The sequence below is a fragment of the Daucus carota genome, chromosome 6, assembly GCF_001625215.2.
Source record: "Daucus carota subsp. sativus chromosome 6, DH1 v3.0, whole genome shotgun sequence".
In the NCBI taxonomy this organism is placed as follows: domain Eukaryota; kingdom Viridiplantae; phylum Streptophyta; class Magnoliopsida; order Apiales; family Apiaceae; genus Daucus; species Daucus carota.
Window position 1 is genome coordinate 7,906,004 of NC_030386.2, and position 19,533 is coordinate 7,925,536.

Genomic DNA, 19,533 nt, shown 5'->3' on the forward strand with positions numbered 1-19,533 from the left:
ATTACTTGACACTTCAAATCTTTACAAATCTTAGGGATAGAAATAAGATTGAACTTAAAATCAAGAACATATAAAACATCTGTCAGAGTTATGTCATTAGTGATGTTGACAATTCCTTGATATCTAATAGACACTTGTGTTCCATCTTGAATAGTTATAGAACTTGTCCCTTCAGTGACTTCTTTGAGAGATTTGAAAGAACTCATGTCATTACACATATGATATGTTGCCCCACTATCCAAAATCTAATTAGTGCCTACAGCAGAGAGTAAACAGAATGTACCTGCCACAAAAGCTAATTTCAGTTGATGAACATAATTGTCTGTAGAATCATCATTCTTTTCTTTCCCCAGTAGTTGAATTAATTGTTGATATTGAGAAGGTGTAAACGTCATAGATCCCATATCTGCAGTTGATTGCTCTGTGTCAAGCTGAGAATTAGCAGCGACCTTTCTCTCTCCCATTCTATCAGTCTTGTAGTTTGCTGGGTAACCATGAATTTTGTAACATCTCTGAATAGTATGTCCAGCCATCTTGCAATGTTCACAGTAGTAATTGTTGTATCTGCCGTTTTGGTCCATGGGTGTATTCTTGTGGAATGATTGTGATCCCTGAAACTTGTTTCTATTTGCTGCAAAAGCCATTATCTCTTTAGTGTTACTAGCAGATCCAGGATTACTAGCAGATCCAGGATTAGTCAACTTCTTGTGGTTTTCTTCTTGGATGAGAAGTTTGTAAACATGTGCAATTGTGGGTAAGGGGCTCATGATCAAAATACTTCCTCTAAGTATATCAAAACCTTCATTTAGCTTCATCAAGAAATCAATCAATCTTCTATCATCCTGTGATTTAACCAACTTGCGTCCATCACAATCACAACTTCCACATGATGGTAAGGGATCAACAGAGTCAATTTGATCCCATAGCATTTTCATTTTTGTGAAATAGCTAGAAACGCTATCAGTGCCCTGTTTTGTATCATGAAGTGCTTGAAGAAGAGCAAACATAGTAGTGCCAGATGCTTGACCAAATCTTTCAGCAAGATTATCCCAGATTTCTTTTGCAAATGTAAAATACAACACACTTCGTGCCAATTCTTGATCCAGAAATCCAAGTAACCAAGAAGTCATCATACTATTACAATGCTCCCAAGCTTTACAATGAATAGTAATTGCAGGTTTTGCTATAGTACCATCAATGAAACCTAATTTGTTCTTAGCAGATAAACTAATCATCATAGAACGCTTCCAATCATTATAATTTCTTCCATCAAATTGAACAGATACTAATTTCATGCCAGGATTATCAGAAGGATGCAAATAGAATGGAGAACTTGGATTTTGACAAGGATCAATCGGCACAGTAGCCATGATTATGAATCAAGAATCAAGAAAATACTGATGAAGAATCAATCAAGAATCAATGAAGAATCAAAGCTAAAGATCAATGAAAAAACAATTGGATCAAGAATGAGAGATATATTCTTTTATAAAAAAGAATGAAAAAACAGTCAAAGCTCTCGATAAAGAAAATGCCTCAGGCCCTCAACAAAAGTTTCGACAGAAAAAGAATCAGAGAGATATGATAATGCTAGCTATAAAAGGGATAACAAAGAGACGATCAAGCCTTCTATGCAGAAGAAATCAGGGGAGACATGCACGGTGTTGAAGATAGCAGTGAGGCTACTCTGGAGGAAAACTAGAGCGACATGTAGGGAACAAGACTGTTATTTTCTGTTAATTCAGTTAGGAGCTCAGAGCTAGCTATAGGCTATAAATACACTCGTTTGCAGCATGTATTAGTCAATTAGGAGATCAATAATATTCTTTTTTTTATACAGATTAAAGTAAAACATATGAAGATATAATTTATAAATAGGTGATAAAATATATATTATATCTACTTGCTATTTACAATATAAAAAGAAATATTGTAAAAGGTAAATCTTTAAAATAAATTTTGTCAATAATATTTTGATCAAATTTAATATATTATCCTATAATTTTTATATAAAAATACAATTATGTTAAAAATTAAATTAAAAATATAAATTTTGAATTTAAGAGAAGAGTTATAAGTTGTAAACAATGTTACAGAAATCGGAAATCGTACCTAATAGATTGAGCTATCGATTTAGTATTAATCGAAAGTCGAGGATTACCTGGAATGTCAACCAGTCATAAAAATCAGATGTATTTTTAATTGCTCATAATTAAAGCAATGTAATATTTTTAATTTTAATTAATGATTATATATACGAAATTAAGAAAAATTTATAAAAATTGATCGAATTTCAAAAATTGAATCGGTCATTCATATCTTAGAAAAATAATCGGGTTTAATCGATTAAATCTGAAATTTTAAGAATAATTGTCGTAAATAATAATATGTGGACACCTGGAAAAGCCTTATCAGACTGTAATGTGTTTGTCGTCCGTTGTTGGTGTTGTGTTTATGGCGGCAATGTGAGTGAAGATAAGCTCAACCACTGCTGGAACTAGAAAAACACACACACAGAGAATGATGAATGAAGGCTTAAGGGTATTATCACACTCTCTTCCTCCTCCTCCTCTGCATAGAAGCTCAAGAATTAATGGCAGACACCACCTTTGCCTTCCTTTTCTCAATTTCCATCCCACGCCTTTCCATCTTTCACATTCTAGTGGTATCTTTTACAACCCCATCTCCATCTTTACCTATATTTAACACTATGTAGTTGTTTATCTTGTAATTTGTGTAATTGCCCTTTAATTTAATTTTTATGTTACCATAAAAATTATTGCTTATTACATACTGGGATGTTTATATGAGTTACTTAGGTTGACTTGTAGGTTTATTCGTCCTCCAGATATGGACATGTCTGGGCATTTTCCCATTAGATGATTGTAGCTGAATTAGGCCTTTTGCGGAGATTAGGATGCTAGTTGTTTGATTATAATTTCCTAATTAACTAAAATATTTGATATCTTTAGTTATGATTACTGTTGCTTATTAGCTCTCGTGATAGCGAACAGTTTGTAGGGGTTATACCAATTTGGTCATACAAGTATACTCACATTGGCATTATGTCATCCAGGTAGCTTGCTCCTCGGAAATTCTGTTACAATGGGGACACATGAGAAACAGTCCAAACCAAGAACTGTATCAGGTTTGGTAGTTAACTGTATATTGTATTTGTAGGGGCTTTTCCATTGTTAGTATCTATCTCTGAAAAAAAATTATCTTAATTCAGCAACTATACAACCTACGACTGGAGAAGTAGTGGCTGAGTCTCAGGATGTCTCCACAAGTGGGGATTCCATTCGACGACGATTCCTTGAATTTTATGCTTCACGTGGCCATCGGGTGCTTCCAAGCTCTTCTCTTGTACCAGATGATCCTACAGTTCTCCTGACCATTGCTGGGATGCTTCAATTTAAACCTATATTCCTTGGACAGGTACCTATATGTGGTTTTCAGTTTCTCTTTCAAAAGTCTACTGAATACAGTATATATATATTACTTAGACATGTCTGCAGATGTTTTCAGTTCCTTTAATAGTTTAAATATGTAATCTTAAATTTGGCAGTAATTACACTTAACTACGTGCACAAGAGTCGCATATATTAATTAAGTAAATACCTGCTACTAACTGAAGGATATGTTTTTATAAAAGCTTGTGTTGTGTTTGGATGGGGTGAATGAAGTAGGGAGGAATGTATAATATTTAAACTACATTATAAGTAAATGTCCAAAGGTTCCATTCCTTCCTCATTCCATTTCTTACAACTTAAGCTGTAGTTCAAGCCCCCATCTTGAGAAGGGATGGTCCATTCTCCCCGCATAACTATTTTCTTTTCAAATATCATCATAAAAAATTTGCCTCTATCGTTTCATTTTCAAATCTTCCCTCCTACCTCTTGTTCACTCATCCCAGTCCACTTTCATTCTCTGGTGCCAAACTTAACATATTAAAGTTCCACCAAATCCACATCAGTTTAATTGCCGTAAGACAAAATTTTAGGTTGTGTTTACTTGAAAGGAATTAAATGAGGAGGGAATGGAACGGAAAATTATAAGAAAATTTTATGGAGAAAGAAATGGAATGGAGTATTCCTTTCAAAACATGTCGGTTAAATTTCTAATTCAAATAGTTCGGAATGAGATGATGGAAGGAATAAAAATTATAATCTTTCCCAATATCCTCCAAATTTAAGTACAAATTTCATTCCATTTTCTTCCCCATTTTGTTCATCCAAGTGAACGCAGCCTTACAGTTATTGCTTCATCTGACAGCTAACTCAGGAAAAGTGGCCATTTCGTTGTAAATCTGTGAGGAATATGACAATCTGTTTGCAGATTTATTTTTCTATATGTTATGTCATAGGTGTAGCCGTAGAATATGACTAAAGTTATGCCATCCCCTTTTGAATGGATTATATCGGGGAAAAATCATGAACAAAATATAAAGGCCTTGTAGATTATATTTAGTAATGTTGAAAAAATGCAGATTAACTTTCAATAGGTCTCTAACCTAAGGTAGTCAGTCTTATGTAACTATGCAAGTAAATCGGAACCTTAAAGATAACAACAGTTAAGTAAGACTTCTCTAAGTTAATAAACGTGGCAGGCGAACATGAAGAGCACATGGTCACTTCTGACCAAGTCTTTTTTGGTCGCTCTTTGCTTTTATGACATGTCTTGATTCAAAGTTTTCACTTGCCGTACCGATGTATTTATAGGTATTTGGTCCACATAACCAAACCACCTTAAATGATCCCCTTGTATCTTTTCTTCTATAAGAGCTACTCTCATCACAGCCTTAACATCTTTATTTCTCACTCTGTCTCTGCCTTTCCACAAGAAACCTCCTCTCTGAATCAATCCTGGGCTAATAAGAAAAATGAAATATATAGGCCAGAAAATGCTGCTTCACGAGTATCTACGAGCCTCCGCAAACTACCACGAAATATGGTTTAAGGTTGTTAATAAGTAATAATTTGTAAATGTTTTTATTCCATATACGGTAATAAACAGTTTGGAGTCAAGCGGCTAAGTAGACACATGTTGCCACTACTGTGAAAACACAAGCCTTAATATGATGAATAATGTTTAGAATATTCGTGCTTCTCTCAGAAGCTCTGAAAATTGCACTTGCATCCTGTTTCATGAGGCGTGATACTTATCATGTCTTAGGGCGATCTGCTGCTGGTTGACCCACAGCTTCAACATATTTATAAATTGATAATTTAGATTTTAAATATCTATTGTTCATTCACTTTTTGTAGCTTTTCTTCTACTTGATAGGTTTTTGATGCGAACCTATGATTTTTCATGCTACATTCTCAATCACACAAGTGCCAGTTAAATCACTTACCTTTAGTCAATAATTCCTCTGAATCTTTGTTTACTATTGACATTTGCACGTGCTTAGGATATGTAATGTCTTCTTTTTGGTGATTCATGTGTTTTAGTTTGGGTGAAGAGGAATTTATTCCATCAAACAGGGTTGCTTATAGAATGCATGTTTTCATTGTTCTTTTACCAACATGTTTTCATTGTTCTTTTACCAATTTGTTTATCTATTCACTCTGGAGGGAGAAGAATTCTATGTTTAGCTGCAAACATATATGTTAATAGTATGGCCAACTTGTTCAGGTGCCTAGAGAAGTACCCCGTGCTGCTACATCTCAGAAGTGTATTCGCACAAATGACATTGAGAATGTTGGTCGAACATCTCGACATCAGACTTTTTTTGAGATGCTTGGAAATTTCAGTTTTGGAGACTACTTCAAGAAAGAAGCAATCAGATGGGCATGGGAACTATCAACCTTAGAGTACGCATATCTCAACATTATATACAGACTAATTATTTAATTTGTTTTCATGCTGCCTGATTTATTATTATTGAATACTGAGGAAAAGCAGTCCTGTGCAATTTTATCTGTTTGGATCTCTATAGTGATTAGACCTTATGATAACGAAAATACTCATTATTGTCCTCCAATGGTGCTCTGATGTCTGATAGCAACTTTATTTCAGCATGTTGCTTTTATGCTTTCCGACTTCTATGCCTTCTTAAATTTATCTATATGATTTTGTAACATTGAGAAATCAGCTTTTCATTTGACGGGGTTCTATTTTTTGCCTGGAACTTGTGAAACATGTCATTTGTAATTCTTTTAATATACTGATCAATTAGGTCAGTAGTCTTCTCCTCGCTTTTTTTTCCTACTGTTTCTTTTACTAAGCGCTTTTATAAAAGGACGAGCAAGTCCCATAGTATCCTAAATCATTCCTGAAGTGTAATATAAAATAATAGATCCTAGTAACCTAGGACATGGATAAGTAATTTCATCTCTAACAAAATTTTGTATTCTTATTCCCTATATGATATTTTATTCTTAGAAGTACTATTTACCAATGTACGAGGGAGCAGGGAGGGAGGAAGGGAATGTTTGTAATGGTTTATTATAAAATATAAGTTAGGATAAACTTAGGACAAGAGAGAGTTCCTAAAAAACAAGAAAGGAAGGAGGTGTCCTAGTGATTTAAGGAAACGCTAGGACAGGGTTGGAGCGCAATTTTTTCTATCATACCTTAAACTATAACTTAGGAGCTTGAATAGCTAATATCTTGGACTTGCTTGTGTTTTCATTTATCTTTCTAATGTTTGTTGAAGTCCATTGAATTTGATAGCAGCATGCAAACCTAAAGATGCCTCTTATTATTTCAAACTGTGCTACTCATACTTGCATCTAGTCTCTCTATCACGTGGTAAAACTTATGCCAACTCTTAATAACATGGTGGAACATAAACTAGTTGATCATGCATCTGCTTCTCTCTAATATTTACTTGGTTCATAGAAACTACACTAAAGGGGACACCCTTTACAATGCTTTTTTTTTCATTTCTTTTATGTCCCATACAATTTGGTGGATCATGCAGTCATAGTTTACAAGTCTTTTCTTGCTTACAGATTTGGATTGCCATCCGAGCGATTGTGGATTAGTGTTTTTGAAGAAGATGATGAAGCTTTTACAATATGGCATGATGAGGTGCGCTAAACGGTTTTTTTTTTTTATTATCTTTTGTATTTCTACATAACAAACCTGGAAATTTTATTATTTCAGCAACTTTCAAACTGCGTAAATGATTTACATTCAAGAGACTGGGATGATTTCGCTAATTCCTCTGACTGATTATTTATATATCTCATCTTAGATAGGTGTTCCTGTGCATCGTATAAAGAGAATGGGTGAAGAGGACAACTTTTGGTCAAGTGGAATAACTGGTCCTTGTGGTCCATGCTCTGAGATTTATTATGATTTCCATCCTGAGAAAGGATATACAGATACCGTAAGAGTCATAACAGACTAAAATAATAACTCTCCTCCCTGATTTTATTGGCAACACTTGGGTATCTAAATTTTTTATCTTCCATTCTTTAATTATTATTATTTTTTTTTGGTTGAATTTCATATTTAGGACCTTAATGATGATACCAGATTTATAGAGTTCTACAATCTTGTTTTCATGCAATACAATAAAAAAGAGGATGGTTCACTTGAACCCTTGAAGCAGAGGAATATAGATACTGGTTTGGGTTTGGAGCGCATGGCCCGTATCCTGCAAAAGGTACTTATAGCTCGAGTAAAATTAGCCAGTATATTTTAGCACCGGCATAATTAATGCAGCCTGTATCGCTTAATAAATAAATTATCTCAAGAATTTGACCTTCTTTTCCAGTATTTACATTACCCAAGAAGATGTTTTCATATATAGTAACTCTTTTCTGCAGGTTCCAAACAATTATGAAACTGACTTGATTTTTCCAATTATAGAGAAGGCCTCAGAAATGGCAAATGTCCGTTATGCACTTGCAGATGACCCTACAAAAACAAAGTTGAAAGTACGGTATAAGTGTGTTATATCACTAACCTCTTATCTGATCAGACACTTCTCTATGTATCTGTTAACTCAGTTAGATTGGTTTTTTAACAGATAATTGGTGATCACCTGCGAGCAATTGTTTATCTTATATCAGACGGAGTAATCCCGTCTAACATTGGTAGAGGTTATATAGTTAGACGGTTGATCAGAAGAGTTGTTCGTACAGGTAGGTTGCTTGGCATAAAGGGTGATGGAGCAGGAAACCTAGATGGAGCGATGTTGCCAGTACTTGCTGAAATAGTTATCGATTTGAGCCCTCAAATAGATATAGATGTAAAATCAAGATCACCCCGCATCCTTGAGGAATTAAAAAGGGAAGAATTACGATTTATACTGACATTGGAGAGAGGTGAAAAACTTCTTGAGCAAATGCTAGCAAATGCATCAGCAAGTGCTCAGGAAACTAGCACCGTTCCTTATTTGTCAGGAAAGGATGCCTTTATTTTGTATGACACCTATGGATTTCCTGTGGAGATAACTATGGAAGTTGCTGCTGAACGTGGAGTGAGTATAGACATGGAAGCTTTTGATTCTGAAATGGAGAACCAAAGACGCCAATCTCAGGCTGCACATAGTACTGTCAAACTTACTGTTGAAAATGGAGCAGATCAAACAAAAAATATCCCTGACACTGAGTTTCTAGGTTATGAGTATCTTTCTGCTAAAGCTGTGGTTGAAGGTCTTCTGATAAATGGGAGCTCAGTTTTACAGGTTTCTGAAGGAAATGAAGTTGACATCTTACTGAACAGGACACCATTCTATGCCGAATCAGGTGGTCAAATTGGAGATCAAGGGTTTTTGTATGTTACTGATGCTGAAAATCATCAGAAAGCTGTCGTAGAGATAAAGGACGTGCAAAGATCCCTTGGTAATATATTTGTTCATAAAGGCAGTATTAGGGAAGGAATTATAGAGGTTGGCAAAGAGGTTGAAGCTGCCGTAGATAAAAACATGAGGCAGCGATCTAAGGTAACGCTAAACAATTGTCTTTGTCTATTGATACATAATTAGCATTCTACAAATGTTACAAAATTATAGAAAGTTTTTGTATTCGCTCCATATATTTTAGTACTGTGGTTGGTTTAGCATCTTCTCTGTTATGCCAGATATGTTGACATTGTTTGTTTTTTGCAGGTTCATCATACTGCCACTCATTTGTTGCAAGCAGCACTTAAAAAAGTAATTGGCCAGGAAACATCACAAGCTGGTTCTTTAGTAGCTTTTGATCGTCTTAGATTTGATTTCAACTTTAACAGACCTCTACTGGAGAATGAGGTTATGGAGATTGAAAACCTAATTAATGGATGGATTGGTGATGCATCACTTCTTCAAACTAAAGTAATGCCTATAGTAGATGCCAAAAGAGCTGGAGCTATTGCAATGTTTGGAGAAAAATATGGAGATCAGGTTTAATTTAAAATACAACCTCATTCTGCAGTCACTTAATACAAATAGTGTACTATAAAAGAAAAAGATGTACTAGACTCTTCTCCTCTGTCCTGATCTAAAGTTTTAGTCAAATTCATATGCAACGCTAGTAGTTTAGTATGAAACTTTAGACTTGACACGGGTTGATATAAGATTATGTGAAGGGAAATTAATAACGATACTGACCTTGGAAGACAAACACATATTCTAAATTAATCAACCTGTTAACCCTCCCCATATGTGCTTCTAGTACTCAGTTCTTGTTCGAAATCACGTTTTAATTTTATCTAGTATGCAGTCTGGATATTTAGCATTTTAACAAGATAACTTGGTATTTTAAGTGTATTTTTATTCAGATTAATATGCACAGCGTTTTGTGCATATTCCGAGATGATGCCCAAAAACTTTGGTAATAACCAAGTTTTTATACTGATTTTTGTAGAGCTACACTGGTTTGTATTCTCTTTGTTTCAATAAGATCAATATTTACTTTTTAGTTGTATAATTGTAACATATTATTTCTAAGATATTCGATTTCAATTGATTCTTAGAATTAAGCAGTTGCACCAACTTAAATAAAATAGATACACATCATTCTCAATTTTACAAGTTAAACTCATTAGTCTCTTCTCATTAAAATGTTGCTTTTACATGGGTTGGAGTAGTGCTCTAAATTAATACCAAGATATACAATAGAAAGTGACTTTAAAAATAAAACTATTTACAGTGATTATGTTTAAATATGTAAACTCAGAATTCTTCAGGAATCTTGGTCTTCTCACCATTAATTGTACTATATTGTTTTAGGTACGGGTTGTAGAGGTTCCAGGTGTATCTATGGAACTCTGTGGTGGTACCCATGTCAGCAATACAGCTGAAATACGTGGCTTCAAGATAATCTCAGAACAGGGAATTGCTTCTGGTATCAGGCGGATTGAAGCTGTTGCTGGTGAAGCTTTTATCGAGTATGTCAGTGCCAGAGATAACTACATGAAGCAGCTTTGCTCCACTCTCAAAGTAAGTAACTCTAAAAAATATATATTGGTATACAAGTAGACAATGTGTCTTTATCTTACTGCTGAAGTCCTGGGGAGTCTCCACAATTTTTAGCTTATAAAGCAGTACCACTATCAGCTTGTAAACATATTTTGGGTCGCTGTTTTATGTGGTTGTGTGAACATGCAATGTTTGCTTTGTTTGCAACCTTTACTAAATGATGGAGACATGCTTGGATCCTGTTCTTATCTGTTTGGTCTCTTTCCCTTAGAGTTTGCAATTGTATAATCTACTCAAACTGATATCATTTCAGTTTCTTAAATCATAAGACTTCATTCATCTGAAACCATATATAGAGTCGTTTCAGTCTTTCAGATGACTTGTAGGATTTCCATTAGCATCTATAGTAAATAACTTTGTAGCAGGAAGCTTACCAAAATATATCGACTTCTCAACTTGCACCCACAACTTAAAGCTGGTTGATGTGATTAATTGGCTCCTGATGTATGCTTTGCACAAAATATCATCGTTGCAGGTAAAAGCTGAAGAGGTAACTACTAGGGTTGATGCACTTCTTGAAGAATTAAGAAATACAAAGAATGAAGTTTCAGAAGTACGTAGCAAAGCAGCAGTTGACAAAGCATCAGTGATTGCAAGCAAGGCATTTACTGTAGGAAATTCGAAGATCAGGTATAAACCTCCTTTTTGATAAACTTATACATCAAGAGACTGAGACTATGTTTGTTAGACAATCATACTAGCTCGTTCTTTTTGTAAAATAAGGATTTCTTCAAGAATCACATAAGTTGTGAAGGATATATCAAAGAATAAAAAGAAACTTGCAAGTTACAAAGATATCCCAGTTGAATTGAAAAAACTTATGCCTATTAAAATACTAAATTCACATGGGTTGAAAATACCATTATTATGTGTCACCATAAGCTTGAAGAAAATGACAGTAAAAAGGAAGTAATATTGACTTATAGTTGGAAAGAATAACTGCAAAAAATCATGAAACAGCAACATTTTCATAAGAGAAAGACATAAGAACCATAGTGTGGAATTCGTATATTTTTAATTATAATTTTATGCTCATACAGGGTACTAGTTGAGTGCATGGATGATGTTGATGCGGATTCACTGAAGAGTGCTGCAGAATATATTGTGGATACATTACAAGATCCAGCAGCTGTGATTTTGGGTTCATGTCCAGGTGAAGGGAAGGTGAGTTTAGTCGCTGCATTCACTCCAGGGGTTGTTAATTTGGGACTACAAGCAGGGAAGTTTATAGGACCAATAGCTAAAATATGTGGTGGAGGTGGAGGTGGCAGGCCTAATTTTGCGCAAGCAGGTGGAAGAAAGCCTGAGAATTTGTCAAGTGCACTTGAGAAAGCCCGTTCTGACCTTCTCTCAGTTTTGTCTGAGAAAACAGGCTGAAGGAGTGGTCTACTAGCACAAGCGACTTGAAGGCCGCGAATCGAATTGATTGCATCCTGAAGATACAAATATATTCGACATATTCCATGTACATAGTAGTGCCCTGGTGCTTACTTCCATTTGCCAACATATCATTAAGCATAAAGAATAGTTTCCTTCCTTGAGATATATTGTTTCTGGTGATTCAAGTTGCCCATGTTCATTCAAAGGGCAAGTTTAGAGATTTAGCAACTTTTAGAGACATAAAGAGAAGGTTTGTACGATAGGTTCATACGAATTGTTATGTTAATAAATCATAAGATATAAAATTTCAAGTAGTTTTGATTGTGTTAATGTTTTCGGTTATCTTATTATTCAGATATTATTAAAATTATATGTTTCTTAGCTCAAGGAAAAAGTTAAGCTAAAAAGTATCCAACTCATACACCAGCAGTATTTCTGTATTTGTTTATGTAAATCTGAAGTGTAAAATACAATAATAAGAATCTAAGATTGAGTGGAAGGTGTAGAGCAGCTCCACCCAGAACCAGAAGGGCCTAATCTTTTGAGATCATTCACGATGAGCAAATTATAAAAACAGCTTATCAGTCTATAATTACCTTGGTCTCGCCTTATAGGATACTTTGGACAACTTATTAGAATATTAGTTATTGCAGATTTGCACGATCCTTTTCTACAACAATGCAGCTACCATTCATCAAGTATATATAAGCCTATTTAATCTCCTTTATTTCCAAATCCAGTATAAACCCTAAATTAATGCCCCCGGTCTATGTTTTTCCGACAACTTTAATCCCTTTACTAATCATGCAATTTACTTATCTTATTATTCTAAATCCTTTGAAATAATCGCATGAACAGGATTGTCTTGGTCACTTTCTAGTTCATTTTAGTGGATTATGTAGATGCCAACTCACTAGTATTATAGTTTCATGGAAATTACGTATAGCCTTAAATATGGATTAAACAAGCCAAATCCTGAGGACCACGTTCCAGTAACAAGTTTGGCCCCTGACAACTTCAACTTACATATTCAACTTGAAAAGACAATCTCGCGACGTCAGGAATATTGTTCTACTTTATTCCACAAGATTCAATTCACTAAAATACAAAACATCCTATCACCTGATGATTTATAACTGGAAAATCATGATCGAGTTCACAAAGCACCAGGTACCCCAGGTTGAGTTGAAAAGAGCCTCTGATATGTCAGCTAGAATCCTCAATCCTTTCCGCAACACCTTTATATCACAACGAAACATTGATGGGGGAATCATTATACTTCAACAAGAAACATTCACAGATATTAAATATATGATAAAGTGAAAATCAGTGTTCACAGTGATGATTGGCAATCGTTTTGAAACAATTCTTAAAATAAAGAACCAACAATTATACTAATCACATTCGATCTGAATAATAATCTCCTATATCACAATTTTATTTACAATAATCTAAACTACATTTCCAATATTAAAATTAGACTATACAGATAATTACTCAAGTAATAACAAACTAGATATAGTTATCCAATTAAAGTAATTGCTTCCAGCCTATATTATTGTTCAACACATCTTTAGGCTTTTTCATAGACTGTACCGATCAGATGATATGGTTGCAAAAGTAACCACAAATTTTTACAATGAGAGAAATATTATTACAATAAATTTTTCAAAAAAAAAACAGGATATTTCTTGTATACAGTAGCAAGGAAATCGTAAATAATATTTTGTTTATACTAAAGGCACCTGAGCTGCAAAACTAACTGTGCCCGTTCTAAAAATCGCCGAGTCGGCTGAGTACTCATTCCGAGTACTCGTTTTTTACCCCTCGTCCTATCCGAGTTCCGAGTAATTGGGTTCAAAACCGATTTACTAAAAAATCGGTCAAAACTCGGTTTGACTCCGAGTATACTCGAGGTCAAATCCGAGTTTGACTTATCAATTTTTTTATTGTTTTATTTGAAAATTATTTCAAAAGAGACTAAACGTAAATTTATTTATGTTTTGTTCTTTTTTTGCGAAGTATTGACATTAATTAGACAGTATATGTATTTTATCATAAAAACTTGTGAATGATTATTATGTCAAAAACTATCAAATAAGTAACTTTTATTTGAACTTCATTATTCCAGGTGTGTTATTAAAATATTAATATTATTAGATAATTTTATTATTAATCAGTATATAACTATATATGAGAGAAAAAATTAATTAAAAAAATAACCGATTAGTTATCCGATAACTCATTCCGAGTACTCTCCCAAGATCCGAGTACTCATTTTTCCGAAACCAAACCGAGTTAGACCGAATTCTGATTTTTACAACCTTGACTGTGCCTATATTTCTGGCTATAAACAGACACAAAAAACTTTCAAATGTAATTATTTTTGGAAGATGATAAGTCAAGCCACCAATAGAGACTTGGAGCTTGGCACCATTTAGCAGTTGCTAAACAAAGACTATATATAACTGCATTTACTGTGTGACAATAAGCAAAATTTACCGTTTGTATCTTTTTTTAGAACCACAAGGGCAGAGTGCGTTTCTGCTTATTGCTCCACTCTTAGCCAAGTTCGACTGAGCAAGATCCAGTGGGGTTGATCCCATCAGCTTTTGTACCTGCCGAACAAAAAACTCAATATAGTCAAACAATAAAGAAGACGCTAATGTTTTACAATTCTGTTGGAAGGTAGTAAGACAAGATAAACATAAAGGGAACTTCATAACATCTGGAGTAACCTTAGTAAACGACTCAGAAAACAAATCTCAGACCACCTAGACTGACTGAGCAATACGAACTTAAAAAATGAGAATCGGCTATTTAGAAATGAAGATGATACAAGAGGGTTGTTTAAAGTCAATTTTTTACATGCTATACATTAGATTATTAATTTAGATAGAAATGGGTTTTGTCCTAGTGTGAATAACAGTAGCCACCCTACAACTTTATCATGCACATATATATTTTGATATGAAACTCTATCGTTAACAATTAACTGGAGTCGCATCATACAACCCAGTCTCATCAAGAATATGAAAATACTGATGACAGCATGAACAGAAAGTAGAAGGTTTTTAGAGGTGGAAATCATGGTCAAATGCTTCTAATAAGCGGATCAGTAACCAGGAAAAAATGATTTTTCAAAAGTATGAATAAAAATAACTGCAAGGGCCTGCTAAAACAACCAATTAAACAACACAAACTAAGAATATTTGTGCAAGCCATCCTTAAAGGAGAATAGACATTTGGAACCTTAAGAATGCGAAGACCTGTTAAAATTTTGAGATTTTAACAGTCTTGAGTATAAAATTATTAGTGGCTGCCCTAATTATTAGTGTTTGCAGTGGTATAATAGTTATTTACCAAATCTGGCTGTGAAATCCCGTTATCAGCCTAACTTCCACCTTGTTTTCATTTCCTAGATTGCCTACAAATCTTTTATAAATTTGTGCAACCCACTGGCACACTACTGACTACACACAACAATTGACTGTCTGAAGTGCATCATTAAGAAGGCTAATCAGGAAAACTGAAAGCATTGATATGCTTATATATTTTGTTAATTGCTAATGATAAATTAATAGATTTGAGGTGACATCTGTATGTGTTCAGATATTTTATGGTGGAAATAAACATGGATCTTCGTGATACTTCAGGTGATAAGGGGGGATGCGGGCAGATGGGAAGAAGAAAAACAAAATGGTTAAAAAATTTGACAGAGAAAAACAGTACTAGGCATGAAGAACAATCAAATTATGCTACTTAATAGGCTCAAATAATAATTCCAACCGATTGTTCTAGCAGAAACTCATATTCTAGGGGTATTGTGTGTCCTGGTCCTAACATATCAGACAGAATGATTTAATAAAGAATGTAGAGAAACTATAATTATAAGTTGAACTGCTTTACTCAGCAGAACTCAGAGCTAATTTAAGGTTGAATCCTATATCGGCAATTCGCCTTCGGCAGTTGCGAAGCAGGACTTGCTTCCAAGACCCATGCCTGTGTACGTTCAAAGGCAGATAGAAGGATTCCTTAGAACTGAAAGACATGGAGAGAGGAGGATTTTAGATATCTATAGAAATAGAGAGCTAAAGAATTTTATTAACGAAGATATTAAAAAGTAACATAGGGTTTGGGGAGATCTAGGTTTTACTGGTGTTTGAAGATAGTAGATGAACGGAGGAAAGAAGTTAAATTAGGACATCCAGATACCTCCAAATGTCAATGTCTCCGCACTAATTAGGAGGAAGTCTTTATGATGTATTTAAGAGCTGAACAATTTATAGTTCTGAAAATAAAATCTGGCAAGCAAACTTAAAAAAAGTGTAGAGCTCAGGTACACAAGCACAATTACTGTAAATAACATTCACCAATTACTAATAGGTCGCAGCATAGTCTTTTCAAACTCTAAAACAGCATAATATACTTCTGCAGAGACTTAAGTGCATATCTAACAAACTAAACTGTTTGCACTAAAACAGGTTGCATCTTTCGATATCTTTGAGATGCAAAACTTTACAAAAGATGACAAATTTGTAATAGTATGTAATAGAAACTTCAACGAATAACATCAGGATTGTAAATACATTTCGTCAAGTATGAGATAGAAACCAACATAGAATGTGAATAATACCTCAGCCATACTCGTAGGCAGTGGCTTCCCTTCTGCTTTCAACTTCTCAATTTTCTTCTGAGCTTCTTTGGCCCAAGTGAACTTTGACAGTGCATTTTCAACATCAGCAATTGTGCAGTTACAGTGTTTTGCTGCTGCTTGTTTTTGACTCTTTAGGAGATTCTGTAGCAAGCAATCAAGGAAGATAAGTTACAAGAGTTAAACTAAGTATTTATTTATCAATTCGGAATAAGCCTATTGTTATATAGAATCTAAATGCATTCTAATTCAGAATTAGAAGTAATTCTCAACTGTATAAAAAACGTTTAGAATCTAATATTTTCATTAAAAGTAAAAATGAACTGGAATTCTGGAAATATGAAATGCAAGTATAAGTGAATAGGAGTTCATTTATTTGAAGTGAAATACATACTATTTATTTAGGACTGAAGAATAAGTTAAATGAGAACAGGTAACAAGATGACACCTAGTAGAAGCAGAGAGAGGGATGGTTAGCAATAATTATTCCTAATCGTCCAAAACATTGGACATAAAAATCCATTATACTATTTCTGCATACATTTACCCCCTTTATGTTTAAAATCCTAGGATACCAAAACTTAGCCATAATAGTTATAGCTATTACATCCATTCCTACAGGCCAGCTAATTAGAAGGATCTTAAAACATGAAGATCATGTCTTGAGTAGCATATAGTATTTTAGTTGTAATGATTTCGCAAAGGAAACACATTATTTGTAATTTAATTAAATATGTTGCCATCACAGTTAATCTTTAGTTACCAAATTTTATTTTACTTTACTGAGAATATATGATGACCCATATCTAGATTAGCATTAAGCGTATAATATGAGCCAGTACAGATCCTATTAGCTATTTATCTAGAGATCAGAAAACCAAACCTCTCCAGTAGGATCACAGACCCCAAGAAATCGAATGATAGCCTCCTGCTTCTCAAATGCATCTGCATAAGTTGCTTCACTGCTTCGGCCGACCATGTACTTTTTAAATGTCCCTAATCTTCTAGCATTCCTCAATTCATCCGCAAACCCTACAATTATCAAGCACAACAGTGATATACAATTAGCTAGAAGAGTTAAAAAAATATCGATCCACAACTACACGATATAATCATATACCAATCTTGACCTGAAACTTCACTTCTACTTTCTAATCGATTAATTCGCTAACCTCATTATCAAGAATTTGCACTCTTTAATTTCCCCACCCTCACCTTTTACACCTTTTAATTTCTTTACAATCTTTCATTTCAATTTTTTCAAAGAAACGGAGCATAAGATGTTATAGCATAATAAGACCAAATATACATTTAAAGGACAATCTAATACCTCAGCATTCAACTACACAATAGGCTTAACTACAAAGTTTATGATTTTGCTACTTTTCCAAGACAACTGGAACTCGTGTTAAGAAAATAACATACTTAGGTTGTGTTCACTTGGATGGAATGGGATGGAGGGAGAATGGAATGAATTTTGTACTCTAGCATGGTGTTGATTAGAGAAAACGTCTATAATCTTCATTCCTTCAATCATTCCATTGCTACTATTTTAACTAAAATTTTAACCCACATATTTTGGAAGGAATGCTCATTCTATTTCTACATAATGTTTCCTTCCAATTTTTATCACAAGAAATTTAAACTCGTTCATATTTAGTCACTAAAAAAATACTTTCTTCATTCTACATAAAACTCCTATATAATTTTTCATTCCATTCTCCCCTTATTCCATTCCATCCAAGTGAACACAGCCTTAGTTTGGAGAATCATTCAGTCAAAATTGTGCCCAGCACTACTGAAATTGGAAATCAAGGAAAATACACACAACTAATATTGAAATAATAACAGGGTCAATGATTAAGTCTCAATACACAATCTGTATTCATATAACTACAATAAAAACTTAAACTTTACAGAACAGAAAAGAATAAGGGTTTCATCAGATTAATCATAATATAGCCCATGCTCTCAAAAAAAAAACATAGCCCATTTGGTCAAAATTATAACTTTTAATCGGAAAGTTCACTACTAGTCCATCGCACACACATATAGACACGATTATGAAATGGCAGAAACTTACTAAGCAGTGTGAATGATTCAGCTTTGACTGATTGAGATGGGTCATCATTTTTTTTCCCAGTAATGACCCCTTTGATCTTGTTTATCCATGATTGATTTAATGGGCTTGTGGATGAGATCCAACGCTGATGTTGTGATGGATTCACTTGACGGAGATTGTAAGATAATAATGAGTAAGACAAGAATCGAGTTCGAAACATAACCATGTATACTCACTCACATGTAATATACTATGATGATCACAAACTATGTATTATGTAATAAATCTATACGGATACAGATGTCGATGGTGGCTCAAATTTGCAGAGGGTTTATGCCCGGGGTTATTGAAGATTACAAGACTGCTCAGTTTTGCAAACAAGTACCTCAGGTTTACGCTTTTTTGACACTAGGACGTAACATAACAAAACATTATAAAAACTTTTATGAACACGGTTATGCAATTAAAAAATATTATAAAATTTATTATTTTATGAAATACGTATATTTCTTAAAATTATTTAAATTATTTCTTAAAATATAGAAATATTCATATTTATTTTGATCTAATTTAGTTGATGGATTTAAAATAATTCATATACTTTTAAATTACTCATTAAATAGATTTTATTAAAATATTAAAAGTATAGTATTTCTTATTTATTAGTTTATTAGGATTATATACATATTAGAATTATTTTAAGAGAATTTATTGTCAATTTTTATAACATAATTTTTTAATTATAATTATTGATACATTATAGGATTACAATTTATTTATCCGAAAAATTATAAAAAAAATTATATTACAGTGAGTATCATATTCAACCCTCTTCTGTTATTCTTCCAAACTCACACAAGGCTGGTAGACTTTGTAGCGTATAGTTCTCACACCATGTAAGCTTTGTAGGTTTTGGGTTTATAATATGTAAGTTTTGCAACTTCTAAGGCTCTGCATGACATGTAGGGCTTTGTAGTTTGTATGAATTTACATGACTTTTAGGGCTTTACGGCTTCTAGA

General features: G+C 33.8%; 3 protein-coding genes across 3 annotated transcripts; 1 reads left to right on the plus strand and 2 right to left on the minus strand.

The window, feature by feature from the left end:
• Positions 1–245: 245 nt before the first annotated feature.
• LOC108225822 (uncharacterized) lies at positions 246–1,370 on the minus strand. The gene has a single exon (XM_017400776.1). It carries the CDS (start codon positions 1,368–1,370, stop codon positions 246–248), a length of 1,125 nt encoding a protein of 374 aa, XP_017256265.1.
• Positions 1,371–2,391: 1,021 nt separating this feature from the next.
• Positions 2,392–12,119, plus strand: LOC108227857 (alanine--tRNA ligase, chloroplastic/mitochondrial). The gene is made up of 13 exons (XM_017403223.2): positions 2,392–2,665; positions 3,077–3,148; positions 3,233–3,438; positions 5,638–5,816; positions 6,960–7,038; positions 7,205–7,339; positions 7,469–7,618; positions 7,782–7,892; positions 7,985–8,902; positions 9,068–9,340; positions 10,169–10,378; positions 10,893–11,047; positions 11,458–12,119. The coding sequence occupies exons 1-13, from the start codon at positions 2,521–2,523 to the stop codon at positions 11,792–11,794; spliced, it is 2,970 nt and encodes a 989-aa protein (XP_017258712.1). The 5' UTR covers positions 2,392–2,520; the 3' UTR covers positions 11,795–12,119.
• Positions 12,120–12,722: 603 nt separating this feature from the next.
• On the minus strand, positions 12,723–18,907 carry LOC108225018 (uncharacterized). Its single transcript, XM_017399810.2, has 5 exons — positions 18,535–18,907; positions 17,335–17,483; positions 16,434–16,595; positions 14,300–14,415; positions 12,723–13,035 (listed from the first exon to the last, which is right to left on the minus strand). The coding sequence occupies exons 1-5, from the start codon at positions 18,737–18,739 to the stop codon at positions 13,017–13,019; spliced, it is 651 nt and encodes a 216-aa protein (XP_017255299.1). The 5' UTR covers positions 18,740–18,907; the 3' UTR covers positions 12,723–13,016.
• Positions 18,908–19,533: the final 626 nt, after the last annotated feature.